Raw genomic sequence first — 15,380 nt, 5'->3', positions numbered from 1 at the left:
TGTCGTATATATTATGTTTTACACCTTTTGCCTTATTTATCATTAAAATGTAGGATACACACAACTATATGTCAGTGTTACCGTCTGGTTTCTACACGTAGCAGATCCAGAAGATGTCGGCTGTATGTTACTTCTATACCTCTACACATGAGCCCAGCAAAAGGCGCACACAGTCATGTGACAACTAATCTTCCACCAGTGCAGGCTCTAAAGGCTTGATTTTAATTAGTGTAATCTTGTGAAATAGTGCCCCATACAGTAATAGCCCCCTGTGCCCCCACAGTGTAATAGTGCCCCATACAGTAATAGCCCCCTGTGCCCCCACAGTGTAATAGTGCCCCATATAGTAATAGCCCCCTGTGCCCCCACAGTGTAATAGTTCCCACATACAGTAATAGCCCCCTGTGCCCCCACAGTGTAATAGTGCCCCATGCAGTAATAGCCCCCTGTGCCCCCACAGTGTAATAGTGACCCCATACAGTAATAATGCCCCCTATTTCCCCATAATGTAATAGTGCCCCCATTCTGTAATAACCTGTGCCGTCCTAGTGACCTCATACTGCAATAACCTTCCGTGCCTCCATACTGTAATAATGCCCCTTATGTCCCCATAGTGTAATAATTCCCCCATAGTGTAATAGTGCTCCCATACAGTAATAACTCCCTATGTCCCCATAGTGTAATAGTGCCCCCACACAGTAATAACATAGAGCTTGGTGATAGGAAGTGCCTGAGGACAACTAATACCAATACTGAATATAATTCTCCATTGCACTCTATATACATTGTATAATGGTGGATAACTAGAAATAATTTGCTTTATTCATGTTGTATACTCCAGTCACATCCAGAGCTGCATTCAACTGTAAGTTATATCAAAAACATAACAAAATATATATATACATAATACATACAAGCAAAGGCAGCCATCTTGGGGGATGTCAAAAAGCACCACCTGAAACAAATCTGTATGTAGCTCATCATCCAGCTCGCTCAGCAGAGACATTACTCTTTACTAGGGCCCTAGAATACTCTACATAGCCAAAAGTATGTGCCCCCTGTGGTCAATGGGTTTGGAAACCTCCACTGTAGAGAATCTAACATTGCACCTTCCATGCGCAGTAGACCAGGCTATGGTAAGGAGCTCAGTAGTCATCACCCTGATACTGTTGTACCACACTACCTCCAAGACATCCACGTTTCTGCCCCGCAAAAGTGGAATATAAGAGTTGATATGGGTATGAAGAGGCAGCCAGGTTTAGGACAGGGTCAACAAGTGCCAGCAGCAATGACATCTACACTGATCCCACATTAGCTGAATTGATCCACAATCCATAATAGCTTGGTCTTTTTACAGTCATACATGCTGTAGAAAATTCTGGAAGGTTTGGCAATTGATGATCTAATATTTTTATGGCAGTTGATATACTTAGTTCAATCATTGGTTTCATCCATCCACCCCTTAAAATTTGTGGTTCCTTCCACTATAAAGAGAGACACAGCCGGAAGGAGCATCGGAGCAGAGACACAGCCGGGAGGAGCATCGGAGCAGAGACACAGGCGGGAGGAACATTTGAGCAGAGACACAGGCGGGAGGAACATTTGAGCAGAGACACAGCCGGAAGGAGCATCTGAGCAGAGACACAGGCAGGAGGCGCATCTGAGCAGAGACACAGGCGGGAGGAGCATCTGAGCAGAGACACAGGCGGGAGGAGCATCTGAGCAGAGACACAGGCGGGAGGAGCATCTGAGCAGAGACACAGGCGGGAGGAGCATCTGAGCAGAGACACAGGCGGGAGGAGCATCTGAGCAGAGACACAGGCGGGAGGAGCATCTGAGCAGAGACACAGGCGGGAGGAGCATCTGAGCAGAGACACAGCCGGGAAGAGCATCTGAGCAGAGACACAGGCGGGAGGAGCATCTGAGCAGAGACACAGGCGGGAGGAGCATCGGAGCAGAGACACAGGCGGGAGGAGCATCGGAGAAGAGACACAGCCGGGAGGAGCATCGGAGCAGAGACACAAACGGAAGGAGCATCGGAGCAGAGACACAACCGGAAGGAGCATCGGAGCAGAGACACAGCTGGGAGGAGCATAGGAGCAGAGACACAGGCGGGAGGAGCATCTCAGCCAAAATACAACCAGGGGGAGCATCCGAACAGAGACACAACCGGGAGGAGCATCTGAGCAGAGACACAACCGGAATGAGCATCTGAGCAGAGACACAACCGGGAGGAGCATCTGAGCAGAGACACAACCAGGAGGAACATCTGAGCAGAGACACAGCCGGGAGGAGCATCTGAGCAGAGACACAACCAGGAAGAGCATCTCAGCCAAAATACAACCAGGAGGAGCATCTGAGCAGAGACACAGCCGGGAGGAGCATCAGAACAGAGACACAGCCGGGAGGAGCATCTGAGCAGAGACACAGCTGGGAGGAGCATCGGAACATAGACACAGCCGGGAGAAGCATCAGAACATAGACACAGCTGGGAAGAGCATCTGAGCAGAGACACAACCAGGAGGAGCATCTGAGCAGAGACACAACCGGTAGGAGCATCTGAGCAGAGACACAGCCGGGAGGAGCATCAGAGCAGAGAAAAACAGGAGGAGCACCTGAGCAGAGACACAACCAGGAGGAGCATCTGAGCAGAGACACAGCCGGGAGGAGCATCAGAGCAGAGAAAAACAGGAGGAGCACCTGAGCAGAGACACAACATGAGGAGCATCTGAGCACAGACATAGGCAAGAGGAACATTAGAGCAGAGACACAACATGAGGAGCATCTGAGCCGAGACACAACCAGGAGGAGCTTCATAAATAAGAGACAAATGGGGAAGACTTCTATAAAAACTGGTGCAGTATTCTTTGGTGTCGAACAAGATTGGAGCTCTGAGAGAAGCATCGTCCACACTGAGAACACACAAATGGTCTCTCGCCGGTGTGAATGCGCTGGTGCTTCACCAAACTGGACCTCTGGACAAAGCTCCGGGAGCACTCCGTGCAGTTAAAGGGTTTCTCTCCGGAATGGATCCGCTGATGGGTTACAAGCGCAGATCTTTCTGCAAAACATCTCCCGCACACCGGGCAGGAGAACGGCTTCTCCCCCGTGTGCTTCCTCTTGTGTGACAGGAGGCGGGAGCGCTGGTTGAAGGATTTGCCGCAGAAGGTGCAGTCGTAGGATTTCTCCTCTGAGTGAAATCGCTGGTGAGCGGCAAAAGTCGTCTCGGAACTGAAGCGAACGCCACAGACTGAGCAGGAGAAGAGGTTACTGGTACAGAGCGACTTCTGGAAGGCAACGGGGTCTGAGTGATCGGGGAAAGGGTCCTGGACCTGCGAGCACTGCCGAAGCATCATGGCGTCCAGCGAGGACACGACCGGATCTGTGGAGAGCGACATTGACAGAAGACAAATCACTCTATAGTAATATGTAATGGCAAAACTACGGTTACTATTCTATAATATACACTGATCGGCCACAACAGGAAGCTACCTAATACTGTGTGTGCCCCCGTATTCTGACTCATCAGGACCACTGCCATCAAGAGGGGGACTTGGTGTGTACAATGGTCAGGTAGGTGGTCGGGTAGTGTAACGTGATCCCTCAGACCAGACACCTTCCTCCATTGCTCCATTCCTGATGACCATTGTAGACACTTTCGGGGGTGGGCAGGGTCACATGATCGGTCTGCAGGCCCCCATACATGACCTGTGTGACCTGACTCCTTTGTTTCATAGACAGCAGGAAGTTTTTCAGCAGTTTGCTCTACAGCAGCTCTTCTGTGGGATCGGCCCAGACTGATGTACATCAATGATTCTTGGGCCCTCATGTGCCTGTCCCATTGTTTTGGTCACTACTTACCGTTCTCTGTGATGACACAGCCGGTCCATTCTATATTCATTATTACAGATATAACTTTATATATACTTTGTGTTAGATGATTTAGTGTTTGTCATGGTATTTGTTACCTGAGTTTGTGTAATCAGATCCGACCTCCTCCTTACACAGCGGCTGAAATATATCGTCCCCGACACTGGCCTGTAATAAAGGAGTGTGGCATAGGTGACCGGGACACACACACACACATATATATATATATTTATTTTTTCTCCCCCCTCTGCAGCACACAGCAAGATGTGACACCGGGTGTGTGCTGTATATACAGTTCAAAAAATCTGCAGCACTTGCAGAGTATAAGGCTGGGTTCACACTACGTTTTTGCAATCCATTTAAGGTATCTGTTTTTAATTGGTTACTTTTAACGGACAGAAAAACGTAGTCAACACTACTTTTCCGTCCGTTAAGAAAAAAAAAACATCCGTTTCGATCCGTTTTTATTTTATAATGGAAGTCAATGGAGAGACGGATCCAAACGGCTGACACACAATTGCATCCGTTCTTTTCTATAAAACGTATCATATGATACTCCTATATATACCTGATACTCCTGTGCCATCATCTCATTATCTTCCTCTGAAAACTCCTCCGATCTGATGAGGGTCCGGCACTGCTCCGGGGGGTCCGTACAATCATCTGCACCTGAGACAGAGAATATCCAGCCAAAAATGAAAGCCTGACCCTTATGGCGGGGAGGAGCTCAGGTCTCTTAGATCTATCATCGAGGAGGGAGATAAATAGCTGCTTCTCCTACATACACATGGCAGCAAAAATAAACGCATGCCGGGATGTCTACTATCACCGAGGAGAGAGAGGCAGCTAACTTGGCTGAACGGTTGCTGTTGTTTCATACGATTTCCCCCCCATTTGCCAAAACATTTATGCCACTAGGTGTCTCCCTTCTCCGCAATCTGCTGGCTACTGCCTGTTGTCAGTGAAAATCTGTCTCTAGAAACTACCAGATCAGGACAGAATACAGGGAGTGGGGGCGGGGGTTACCATGTGATCTAAGAAGGAATGAATGGGGGAGCACCTGGAGGGCTTAAGTGTAACTATCATTTAAATGTCACTTTTCAGAAATTGATACCAGCCATTTTAAGAAACTCTGTAATAGGTTTTATAAAGCAAAAGAGTTTCCTTCTGTGCTCAAAAAAGCTGTTTTCCTACCTCCTCCCTGACTTCAGAAGAAGCAGGATTTCTGTGTCCATTATGTTCTATGTAGAGAGGAGGGGTCGAGGGGGATGAGAGAGCACGGAGAGGAGAAAAGGCAGCCCTGCAAAACACTACATCCTGCAGTCTTCTCTCACCAAGTTCCCAGACTAACGCTGACCATTCTGACCTTTGAATGCAGCGTTTTATGTGCCCAAACAGTCTCCAAACTGCAGGGCTGTTTGTCTGCTCTTCCTGCTCACTCATCCCCCTCGATCCCTTCCCCCTCCATAGGATATAATGGACTCAGCAAACCCATGTTCACTTTGCTTCTCTGTACTGAAGACGGATTTGCCTGATAATGAGCAGATAAGATGTGAAGGGGGGGGGGAGAGGCTGGGAAACAGCTTTATGAGCACAGAAAGAGGCTTTTTTGCCTAATAAAACCTATTACAGAGTTTTCTAAAATCACTTGTACTATTGATTTCTGCAAAAAAAATTTAAATGAAAGCTACACTTCAAGTGACCTAGTCTGAATGTTGAAGATGATCCATACTGTTCCTGATAGGTAAATCAAGGCTTCCCTCTCGTCTCTCACCACCCCTTGTGTAAACAGCAGAGGCTACAGTGCTGCAGTATAATTTCCCTACACTGAGTCAGACCGCTGGTTATATGTCATACTACAGGAAGACTATGAACATTTGTCGGTGTGACTATCATGATATGGTGATCTAATACATTATTCATCCTCACCTGACCCGATGTCATCAGGAATGGCCGCATCTTCTTCCTCCTTACACTGCTGGCGACACACCCCGTCCTCCGGCGGCTCGGCCTGTCACACACACAGTCACATTATATGAATATAATCTGGCATCATTAAAGGGATTGTTCACCTAAATTTTTTCCATTCATTCAATTTGTGCCAGAGATTTATAATTTACTTCTATTACAAAATCTCCAGTTGTCCAGTACTTATCAGTTGCTGTATGTCCTGCAGGAAGTGGTGTATTCTTTCCAGTCTGGAGAGCAGGAGAGGTTTTCTATGTGGAGTTGCTGCTGCTCTGCACAGTTCCTGACATGGACAGAGGTGGCAGCAGAGAGCACTGTGTCAGACTGGAGAGAATACACCACTTCCTGCAGGGCATACAGTAAGTATGGGGAGACTGGAGATTTTTTAACAGAAGTAAATTACAAATCTATATAATTTTCTAGCACAAGTTGATTTAAAAAAAAATGGTGAACAACCCCTTTAAGACTGGATTGTCAGGTAATCTAGGTTGATAAAATGACAGTCTTGGTTGGCCTCCATCTAAGTACCTGGCGTTCCTGGGGGCCATAGTCCTGAGCACACAGGGGGGTCCGACATTTCCTGGAGGGGCTTCCTGTGCTACGCCGAGCTGTGGAGATAAAACAAGATAAGGACACAGTTCATCAATACCCAATAGAAGCCTCCGCCATCACCGCCCAGCCGAGCACTGACCTGATATGTAATCTGCATTAGGGTCTGTGGAGTCCTGGCGACCGCTGACACTCGGGGGGATGGGGGCAGACTCTGATCAGGGACAATAAACATACTAGTCGTGATAATTCAAACCCTGGAATGGGTTAAAGGGTTTTCCACAAACAGCGCCACCCATGTCCTCAGGTTGTGTGTGGAATTACAACTCCATTCACTTCAATGGAAGCCAGCTGCAATACCGCACACAAACAGAGGACAGGTGTGGCGCTGTTTTTGTAAAAAAAAGCAGCCATGTTTTTTTTCCCCTGGATAACCCCTTTAAAGAGGGGGAAGGGGTCCCAGTTGACTGCAGTAGAAACTACATACATGGGGTATATATGGATATTACTGGAATCACAGGGACAGATATGAAATACATACCGTCAGGGCATCCTGACTCCGGACCACTGACCGCCATATTGTCCTTCTGCTCCCATGCAGAGACCTGGGCGTCCTCAGACTTTATGGGAAGCTATAGAACAGGGGAACAGGTTATACCAGGGGTAGGGGGCCTCGGCCCTCCAGCTGTTGCTAAACTACAACTCCCATCATGCTAAAGCTTTGGAGTCAAGGCATGCTGGGAATTGTAGTTTTGCAACAGCTGAAAAGCCAAGGTCCCCACAGGTCGGACATAGGGCCCCTATAAGAAGCACCAGTAGTATAAGGGGCCACATCACCTTTTTGGGGTCTCTGTGAAGAGTCTCGGCAGCTTCTGGGATCCTCCAGCCATGATTCTCTTCTGTTACAGCAGGAGGGGGAGGAGAAGCCGCTGTTACTACACCCTGGGCCTCTCCGCACATGTCCGACACCCGACATCCCCTCTTCTCTGCCGTGCGGGGGTCTCCGGATTTCCTCATGACAACATAATCCTAAAAGCAGAGAGAAACACACGAGCAAAGGGTTAATAAAGATGGCTGAAACTGTGGGCTAGTCAGGGGCTGGACCCTGGGCTCCTCTTAGCCCCTCCCATGTGGAGCCAATCGGCAGAGCTGGGCCTGATCACATGACGCACATGGGGGCGGAGCTTAGAGGGGTCCTCTCACCTCTCCGGTCAGCAGGCAGATGATCTCCAGGGTCAGGTTCAGCAGTTTGTCTATGATCACATCTTTGTTCCTGTCGATCATGAGCGAGTGGCGGACGTGATCCATGAAGGCGATCTCCATGATGGCGTCTGCAGGGTAAAAATAATCATAAATGGAAATAATAAAGATATGGCCTCACTGTTATGTATACATATTCCCCCAACCTGAGGGTCTCCTACCACTGCAAAACTACAACTCCCATCATCCCCCGCAGCCAAATACTGCTGTAGTTGTAGTTAGGCAACAGGTCAGAGGTTAGAACCCCATAAAGTCATCAGCCCATACATGACATCATTCAACTCCAACCAATCAATTCGTTCACTTCGAGGGTAACTACAAAATTTAAAAAATGTACATCCGCCAGATAGAGTAAAGAGTAAAATCTGTGATTATAACAACAAATTTACTTATTTTCTAATATTTGTCCTTATATGAGGTGGGATAAGAGAGTGTGGAGGACCTGGGAAGCCACGCCCATTGTCAAGCTCAGCCAATGGCAGCACAGAATGCCATTATCTCCACTGCTATTGGCTATTAGGTCGCTGTGACCCCGCCCCCTGACAGGTCACTGATACAGCCAGCAGTGGAGCCCATTGTGGATAATTCTGCCCTGTGTTATCTCAGTATTATATGGAGACTATAGGAGCTGAGTGATATCTGCGGGCAGCAGGACCCGGGAGCCGTCCAGCCATGTCCGGCCAGGATATAGTAACATAAAGGCAGCTCATACCGTGATCCCGGAGCAGCAGGGTGTATCCGCCGCAGACGGACACTGCCTCACATCAGGAACTCCTGCTCACACCGTACCTGCACTCTGCACGCAAGGGCTCACGGAAGTTGTAGTCAGTTCCCATTACAAACTAAAGAAATTCAAACGCGCTGGGACTACATTTCCCAGAATTCCAGCAGCACGAAAGACTACTGTGGTGTAGTGGTCTCCGACAAAATGGCCGCCGGCTGATAATAGCTATATGTAATGTCCCAGGAAATATGGTTGGCGTAGTGAGGACGCTGCTGCCATCTTCACGTAAATGCTGGAACTGCGGTTCCATAACATTAGAGACGGGGGGAGCAAAGCATTCTGGGAGTCACCATGGTAACCGTTCTTGTATCTCTCCCTGGGTGCACTACGGCAGGGCGTCCTTAGTAACGGAGATCGAGCGGCGGATACTCAGATATGATACAGGATTATTATTCGGTGAAAATTAAAAACAAACTAAAGAAATTCAGTGTCACTAAAACTAGAGTTCCCATATATCCCAAGTCTTGGTCTTCGACAAAATGGCTGCCAGGTCAGTATATCTGTCGCCGTGGTGGTGGCTGGACGCTGCTGCCATCTTCAGGTACATACTGGAAATGCAGTTTCATAACATTGCGCTAGAAAACGAGGCAGCGAAGCATGCTGGGGGTCACCATGGTAACCGAGATTGTTTATTGCCCAAGCTGCACCGCGGCCGGGCGTCCATAGTAACGCAGGCAGAACTACCGGGACCGTGATCATCATGGGGCAGGATTATTACGCGGTGCTGGAGATCACCCGCAGCGCCGGGGATGCGGAGATCAAGAAGGCGTAAGTGTCCTGAGTGTAAGGTAGCGCGACATGCCGTGCGGTGCGCCGGTCACGTGGTATACAATACACTGTTATACTGGGGGTTATTATAGGGGCTTCTCAGCTATGGACCCAGAGCTGCTGCAGGACTACAACTCCCAGCCTAAGGATCACGTGGCATGCTGGGAGTTGTAGTGAATCCCAAAATGTCTTCATTAACTTTAATATGGGAAAGCAGTGATTAAAAGAGCTACTAAGGCCTATTGGGATTGTGATAGAAAAGTCCATAAGGGGATCTCCCCTCCACCTTTACGCCCCATTATATCGGGCGTGGGCTCCCTAAATGAACGCTTGTGTGAGTGGGTGGACAAATTACTTTAACCATTAGTAACAAGAATACGCGGGTACCTATAAGATAGCGGGGCAGTATTACGTGTGTTCGAAAACGTTCCCTGGTCCGAACATTATATGTGATGTATGTGCATTGTATTCCTCGATCCCGCACGACATGGCCATTGAGGCCTTGGCCTTTCATCTTTACAAATACAGCCAATATAGTGTGGAACCGAGAGAATACATTATAAGGGTCACAGATTATTTATTAACATCATTTTTTTGTGTTTAACAATGAATTTTTTTTTTGCAGGTGCAAGGAGCACCTATGGGAGCTCGGTTCTCACCCACCTTAGCCGGACTGTACATGGCATGGTGGGAGGAGAGATATATTTTCTCATCAAATAACCCCTTCCGCCAGTCCATACGGTGGTACGGTCGTTATATCGATGACGTGCTCATCGTGTGGACTGGTGAGAGCTCCAACATCACAAATTTCGTAAAATACATCAATAGTAATAACTTAAATTTGAGGTTCACCCACGATATACAGAAAAATAATATATCATTTCTGGACATTACTTTGATGGGATCTAATACAACAAACCGGGTATCTACCTCCCTATTCCTCAAGCCGACAGCAGGGAATACAATACTTCATGCAACCAGTGAACATCCATACAAGCTATCCCAGTGGGGGAGTTCACGTGCATTAAAAGGGCTTGTTGAGATGATGCATCTAGGGCCCAACAATTTGAATTGGCTTCTGAACACCTAATCCAAAGGGGGTACAGCAAACAAACTATCGTTATTATTCCATTTCTAAATATACCCCTTCCCACTCTCAACTTACGTATTTTTGTTTAGTAACTCCATCATATTAACCAACCCCTTTATGTATATTTGAAAATGTACATTCTTCATTCATTTGGTATATGTTCACACATAGCAATTATTTTATGGTGTTTATTGCGTTTTATTGTTCCTTTGTGCTGATCAGAATACAATCATGATTTTATGGTATCCAATAGTAATGCACCAGTTAATTTAAAAGAAAGATTTGGTGAATGACCTCTCTAACTCTATATACTTCAATGTTATTCTCTGTCATCTCTGTTATTCGGGTTCAGGTACCGCAGGTTGGCGTTGAAGTATCATCCACTGAAGAATAAGGAACCATCTGCGCCGCACCGGTTCCGACAGATCGCAGAGGCCTACGACGTGCTCAGTGACCGTGAGTTCAATTTATTGTCCAATATGATCCAAAATGTGGAAGAAAGCCTGCTACGCCTATTACAGCTGAGGGTTTGTTACTGTAGCTTCCAGTGTGATGCAATGTAACGTGAGAGGTATCGGTCAGGACAGGGGTTATAAATGGCGATGAATGAGAACGTCCTCCTAACCCGGCCGTGTATCCAACCTCGTCTCCCACAGTCAGGAAGAAGGCCACCTACGATAAGTTTGGAGAGGAGGGCCTGAAAGGGGGGATCCCGGCGGAGTTTGGGGGTCAGGACGCCTGGACCTCGGGGTACACCTATCATGGCAATCCTGACAAGACCTTCAAGGAGTTTTTTGGAGGAGACAACCCATTTGCAGGTAAGAGATGTTGAGGGATCGGTGATGGCGCGGGGGGGGGGGATTATATGGCATTGTGGGAACTCTCACCTATTCCTATCTTGTAATTTACTCTATTTCTGCTTCAGACTTTTTCACACCAGATGGATCTGAGGTGAACACGGGATTCGGGGGTCTGCGAGGACGAGGAGTGAAGAAGCAGGACCCCCCAATAGAGAGAGATCTCTACCTGTCTCTGGAGGACTTGTATTTTGGCTGCACAAAAAAGATCAAGATTTCCCGCAGGGTGAGTGGCGGCCATCCTCCTGTATAAGATGTGCATGCTACTGCTCCATACTGCTGAGTACCCGGCACCTGCTCCATCACCCAGACCCGGCACCTGCTCCATCACCCAGACCAGGCCCCTGCTCCATCACCCAGACCCGGCACCTGCTCCATCACCCAGACCCGGCACCTGCTCCATCACCCAGATCAGGCTCCTGCTCCATCACCCAGATCAGGCTCCTGCTCCATCACCCAGACAGCCAGACCAGGCAACTGCTCCGTCACCCAGACCAGGCTCCTGCTCCATACTGCTGAGTACCAGGCTCCTGCTCCATCAACCAGATCAGGCACCTGCTCCATCACCCAGACCAGGCACCTGCTCCATCACCCAGACCCGGCACCTGCTCCATCACCCAGACCCGGCACCTGCTCCATCACCCAGATCAGGCACCTGCTCCATCACCCAGACCCGGCACCTGCTCCATCACCCAGACCCGGCACCTGCTCCATCACCCAGACCAGGCACCTGCTCCGTCACCCAGACACCCAGACCAGGCACCTGCTCCATCACCCAGACCAGGCACCTGCTCCATCACCCAGACCAGGCACCTGCTCCATCACCCAGACCAGGCTCCTGCTCCATCACCCAGACACCCAGACCAGACACCTGCTCCATCACCCAGACCAGACACCTGCTCCATCACCCAGACCAGGCACCTGCTCCATCACCCAGACCAGGCACCTGCTCCATCACCCAGACCAGGCACCTGCTCCATCACCCAGACCGGGCACCTGCTCCGTCACCCAGACCAGGCCCCTGCTCCATCACCCAGACCAGGCTCCTGCTCCATCACCCAGACCAGGCTCCTGCTCCATCACCCAGACCAGGCCCCTGCTCCATCACCCAGACGGTCTAGCTCTGTATCACACATATGTAACATGTAGATCTCTGTGTGTCCGGCAGGTGATGAATGAAGACGGCCATACATCCAGCATCCGGGATAAGATCCTGTCCATCGACGTCCATCCTGGCTGGAGAGCGGGAACCAGGATCACGTTTCCTAATGAAGGCGACCAGGTCAGAATCTCACTAGTCATGGCCTCCCAGTCTATTGCTCGCAGTTATCAGCCTTGTAGGGGAGAGGCGTCAGGGACCCCAGAGCCTCCATGATCGCTGCCTTGTATCACACGCTGCGTCTATATCATTACTAGATGGTTTCTGTCCCCAGGGCCCCAACATTATCCCGGCAGACATTGTGTTCATTGTGAAGGAGAAGCCTCACCCCCGCTTCGTAAGACAAGACGACAATCTGATCTACACGGCCAATATCGAACTCGGCAAGGTAACAAAATGTCGATCACCACGAGAAACGTGTGAAAGCCGGGACGCTTGATGTTCACTCGCTAGACTAAAGGAGATAGTGTATTGTGCTTGCTGTGGGGTTACCATGGACTTCCTGTCATGTGACCTCCACTTAGTGACCCCAGAGCAAGCACAATTATTAACATGGACAACGCTGGGAGCATGTGACCGATATAGAAGCGAGGAGTATGTAAGAAGAGAGTCCTCTACTGTCCAGCAGGGGGCAGCACCTAACCCATCATCTCTTGTATGTGGCAGGCGCTGACCGGCTGCACGGTGGAAGTGGAAACATTGGATGAAAGAATATTAAATATTCCCATCAATGACATTGTACAGTGAGTATTAACCCTGTATGCACGCTGGTTATAGGGGGCAGTGCCAGAGTATACCATGTCCTATACTTCATGGCCACCTGGTGGTCTCTACTCTAACTAGTACATTCTGTATGGCTATTAGAGATGAGAACAACTCAAGCATGCTCGATTACTGGTGGCTGAAGAAGTTGGATACAGCCCTAAGGAGTCCTGGGAAATATGGATACAGGCATAGGCCATAGGCCGTATCCATGTTTTCCAGGACTCCCTAGGACCGCATCCAACTTCTTCAACTACAGTGTTCTCTGCTGCCACCTCAGGAACTGTCCAGAGCAGTAGCAAATCCCCATAGAAAACCTCTCCTGCCCTCCAGACTGGAAAGAATACACAACTTCCTGTAGGACATGCAGCAGCTGATAAGTACTGGAAGACTGGAGATTTTATTACAAAGAATTACAAATCACTAGCACCAGTTGATTTAAAAGGGAAAAAAAAAGTTGAAGTACCCTTTTAAGCATTGTAAAATTCCAGTATTAGACCTCTCCCCAACCAGATATAGGTCATGAATGACAGATCCTGACATAGCGCCCCCCCGTGACTGTATTATAGAGCAGCTCTACCGCCATCTCCCTGGATCTTGTGGGCCTGTACCTCCTCTTCAGACACTGTATTAGTGTCAGGTCATATGCTAACCTAAATTAGGGCACAGGTCACATGACTCACCGCCATGAATTTTTCTGAAGCACCAACCATCTCTCTTCTTTCCTCAGCCCCAAGTACAGTAAGGTTGTCCCCGGGGAGGGGATGCGGACGGCTGATGACCTCACAGTGAAGGGCGACCTCCTCATCCAGTTTGATATCCAGTTTCCCGAACACTTGACGCCAGAGAAGAAGCAGCTGCTGCGGAAAGCCCTCCTGTCCTGAGATGTGTGACGCCATGTATATGATGAGACTCGATGCCTTATATCCCACCTGCCCCAGTGCAACGTGTGGACTGATAATAAACTCCTCTGCCAAAGCCGCATACGTGTCACCGAGTATCTGCCAATAAGGGATCGGTCCTCTATGCTGGGGTGGGGAGTCTATGGCCGTCCGGCTGTTACAGAACTAGAATTCCTATCCTAGCAAAGCTTTGGCTGTCCAGGCATGATGGGAAGTGTAGTTTTGTTTTTTTTTGTTTTTTGTTTTTTTAAATTGTAGTGTTTATTCAGTTTTTTACATATATGAAAATTAACAGCAATATAACAAAGCAATTGCAGAGTCAAATACAGATCCATAAGAAAGAAAAAAAACAAAGAAGAAACATGTCAAGGCAAGAGAAGATACAGGCCGGTACATAACTCAATTCAGGTGGAAGGGTAGTTTTTAAACAGCTGGATAGCCAAAAGGTTCCCCATCCCTTCTCTACAAGATGGAGAACCTGCAGCAAGAACTACAATTCCCATCATGCTTGGGCTGTCCAGGCATGAAGTGTAGTTTAGCTGGAGGCCACAGGGACCCCACCACTACTGTAGAGCCATAGAGCAGGGGGGTGGGGGTAGACAAGACTGGGGCTAGTGACATCACCAATACCCAGCTAAGCTCCAGAAGCAGTTTTATCTGGTTCATTGGGTCGGGCTCACTATTGGGTTCTGACTATGTAGACCATCACCCCCCACCCAGCTCAGCTGGACAACTCCTTCCACTTGATGCTGTATTTACATGTTACATTCTTTTTCGTTCCCATTACATAGGAACTGCAACTCCTGCAGATTTAAAGGGATTTTTTTTTTTCTCTTCAAGACTAGAAAGAGCGCCACATCTCTTGACATGTTATATCACACTGCAGCAGAGCTACATTAAATCAGGTTAAGGGTGCGTTCACACCTACAGGATCCGCAGCAGATTTGATGCTACATAGTTACATAGTACATAGTTAATACGGTTGAAAAAAGACACATGTCCATCAAGTTCAACCAAGGAGGGGATGGATACAGGGAAGGGGGATATACAAGGAGGGGATGGATACAGGGAAGGGGGAGGGGTGATAGGTTCTATACATATGCATTTATATTATTTTGCTCTAAGAACTTGTCTAGCCCTGTTTTGAAGCCCTCTACTGTTTTTTCTGTGACCAGATCCTGTGGTAGACTGTTCCACAGATTCACAGTTCTCATGGTAAAGAAGGCTTGTCGCCTCCGGAGATTGAACCTTTTAAACCACTTGTCTCTCCGGGCGGAGGCAGCGACCCCTTGTCTGTCCGGGCGGAGGCAGCGCCCCCTTGTCTCTCCAGGCGGAGGCAGCGTCCCCTTGTCTCTCCAGGCGGAGGCAGTGCCCTCTTGTCTCTCCAGGCGGAGGCAGCGCCCCCTTGTCT

The 15,380-nt window shown here is 48.7% G+C and overlaps 2 protein-coding genes across 7 annotated transcripts; one reads left to right on the top strand and one right to left on the bottom strand.

Annotated features, from left to right (window-relative positions):
• Window positions 1-1,799: 1,799 nt before the first annotated feature.
• Window positions 1,800-13,797, bottom strand: LOC138792281 (gastrula zinc finger protein XlCGF48.2-like). 5 transcript variants are annotated; one of them, XM_069969525.1, is made up of 10 exons: window positions 13,751-13,797; window positions 7,591-7,718; window positions 7,225-7,416; window positions 6,929-7,019; window positions 6,530-6,601; window positions 6,367-6,446; window positions 5,800-5,881; window positions 4,439-4,539; window positions 3,969-4,038; window positions 1,800-3,382 (listed from the first exon to the last, which is right to left on the bottom strand). In XM_069969525.1, the coding sequence occupies exons 2-10, from the start codon at window positions 7,708-7,710 to the stop codon at window positions 2,844-2,846; spliced, it is 1,347 nt and encodes a 448-aa protein (XP_069825626.1). In that variant the 5' UTR covers window positions 7,711-7,718; window positions 13,751-13,797; the 3' UTR covers window positions 1,800-2,843. The 5 variants fall into 5 exon arrangements, with proteins under 5 accessions (XP_069825626.1, XP_069825625.1, XP_069825624.1 ...); XM_069969524.1 differs by lacking the exon at window positions 13,751-13,797 and adding an exon at window positions 8,722-9,156; XM_069969523.1 differs by lacking the exon at window positions 13,751-13,797 and adding an exon at window positions 8,437-8,685.
• DNAJB13 (DnaJ heat shock protein family (Hsp40) member B13) lies at window positions 8,602-14,049 on the top strand. Of its 2 annotated transcripts, none has more exons than XM_069969528.1 (9): window positions 8,602-8,921; window positions 9,073-9,199; window positions 10,642-10,745; window positions 10,946-11,107; window positions 11,215-11,372; window positions 12,315-12,428; window positions 12,580-12,693; window positions 12,972-13,048; window positions 13,798-14,049. In XM_069969528.1, the coding sequence occupies exons 1-9, from the start codon at window positions 8,807-8,809 to the stop codon at window positions 13,949-13,951; spliced, it is 1,125 nt and encodes a 374-aa protein (XP_069825629.1). In that variant the 5' UTR covers window positions 8,602-8,806; the 3' UTR covers window positions 13,952-14,049. The 2 variants fall into 2 exon arrangements, with proteins under 2 accessions (XP_069825629.1, XP_069825628.1); XM_069969527.1 differs by having other exon boundaries at window positions 8,602-8,972.
• The last annotated feature ends 1,331 nt before the right edge of the window (window positions 14,050-15,380 follow it).

The sequence above is a fragment of the Dendropsophus ebraccatus genome, chromosome 5 (assembly GCF_027789765.1).
Source record: "Dendropsophus ebraccatus isolate aDenEbr1 chromosome 5, aDenEbr1.pat, whole genome shotgun sequence".
Classification (NCBI taxonomy): Eukaryota; Metazoa; Chordata; class Amphibia; order Anura; family Hylidae; genus Dendropsophus; species Dendropsophus ebraccatus.
The sequence above is the reverse complement of the archived record's forward strand: the minus strand, read 5'-3'. Positions and strand labels throughout refer to the sequence as shown.

Coding starts and splice junctions, on each gene's coding strand:
- LOC138792281 (XM_069969525.1), bottom strand. CDS start 7,710: ATGGAGATCGCCTTCATGGATCACGTCCGCCACTCGCTCATGATCGAC. Junction 6,447..6,529: donor TAATGCAGATTACATATCAG/GTCAGTGCTCGG, acceptor TTATCTCCACAG/CTCGGCGTAGCACAGGAAGC. Junction 4,540..5,799: donor TCCTGATGACATCGGGTCAG/GTGAGGATGAAT, acceptor TCTCTGTCTCAG/GTGCAGATGATTGTACGGAC.
- DNAJB13 (XM_069969527.1), top strand. CDS start 8,807: ATGATACAGGATTATTATTCGGTGAAAATTAAAAACAAACTAAAGAAA. Junction 9,200..10,641: donor GATGCGGAGATCAAGAAGGC/GTAAGTGTCCTG, acceptor ATTCGGGTTCAG/GTACCGCAGGTTGGCGTTGA. Junction 12,694..12,971: donor CCAATATCGAACTCGGCAAG/GTAACAAAATGT, acceptor TGTATGTGGCAG/GCGCTGACCGGCTGCACGGT.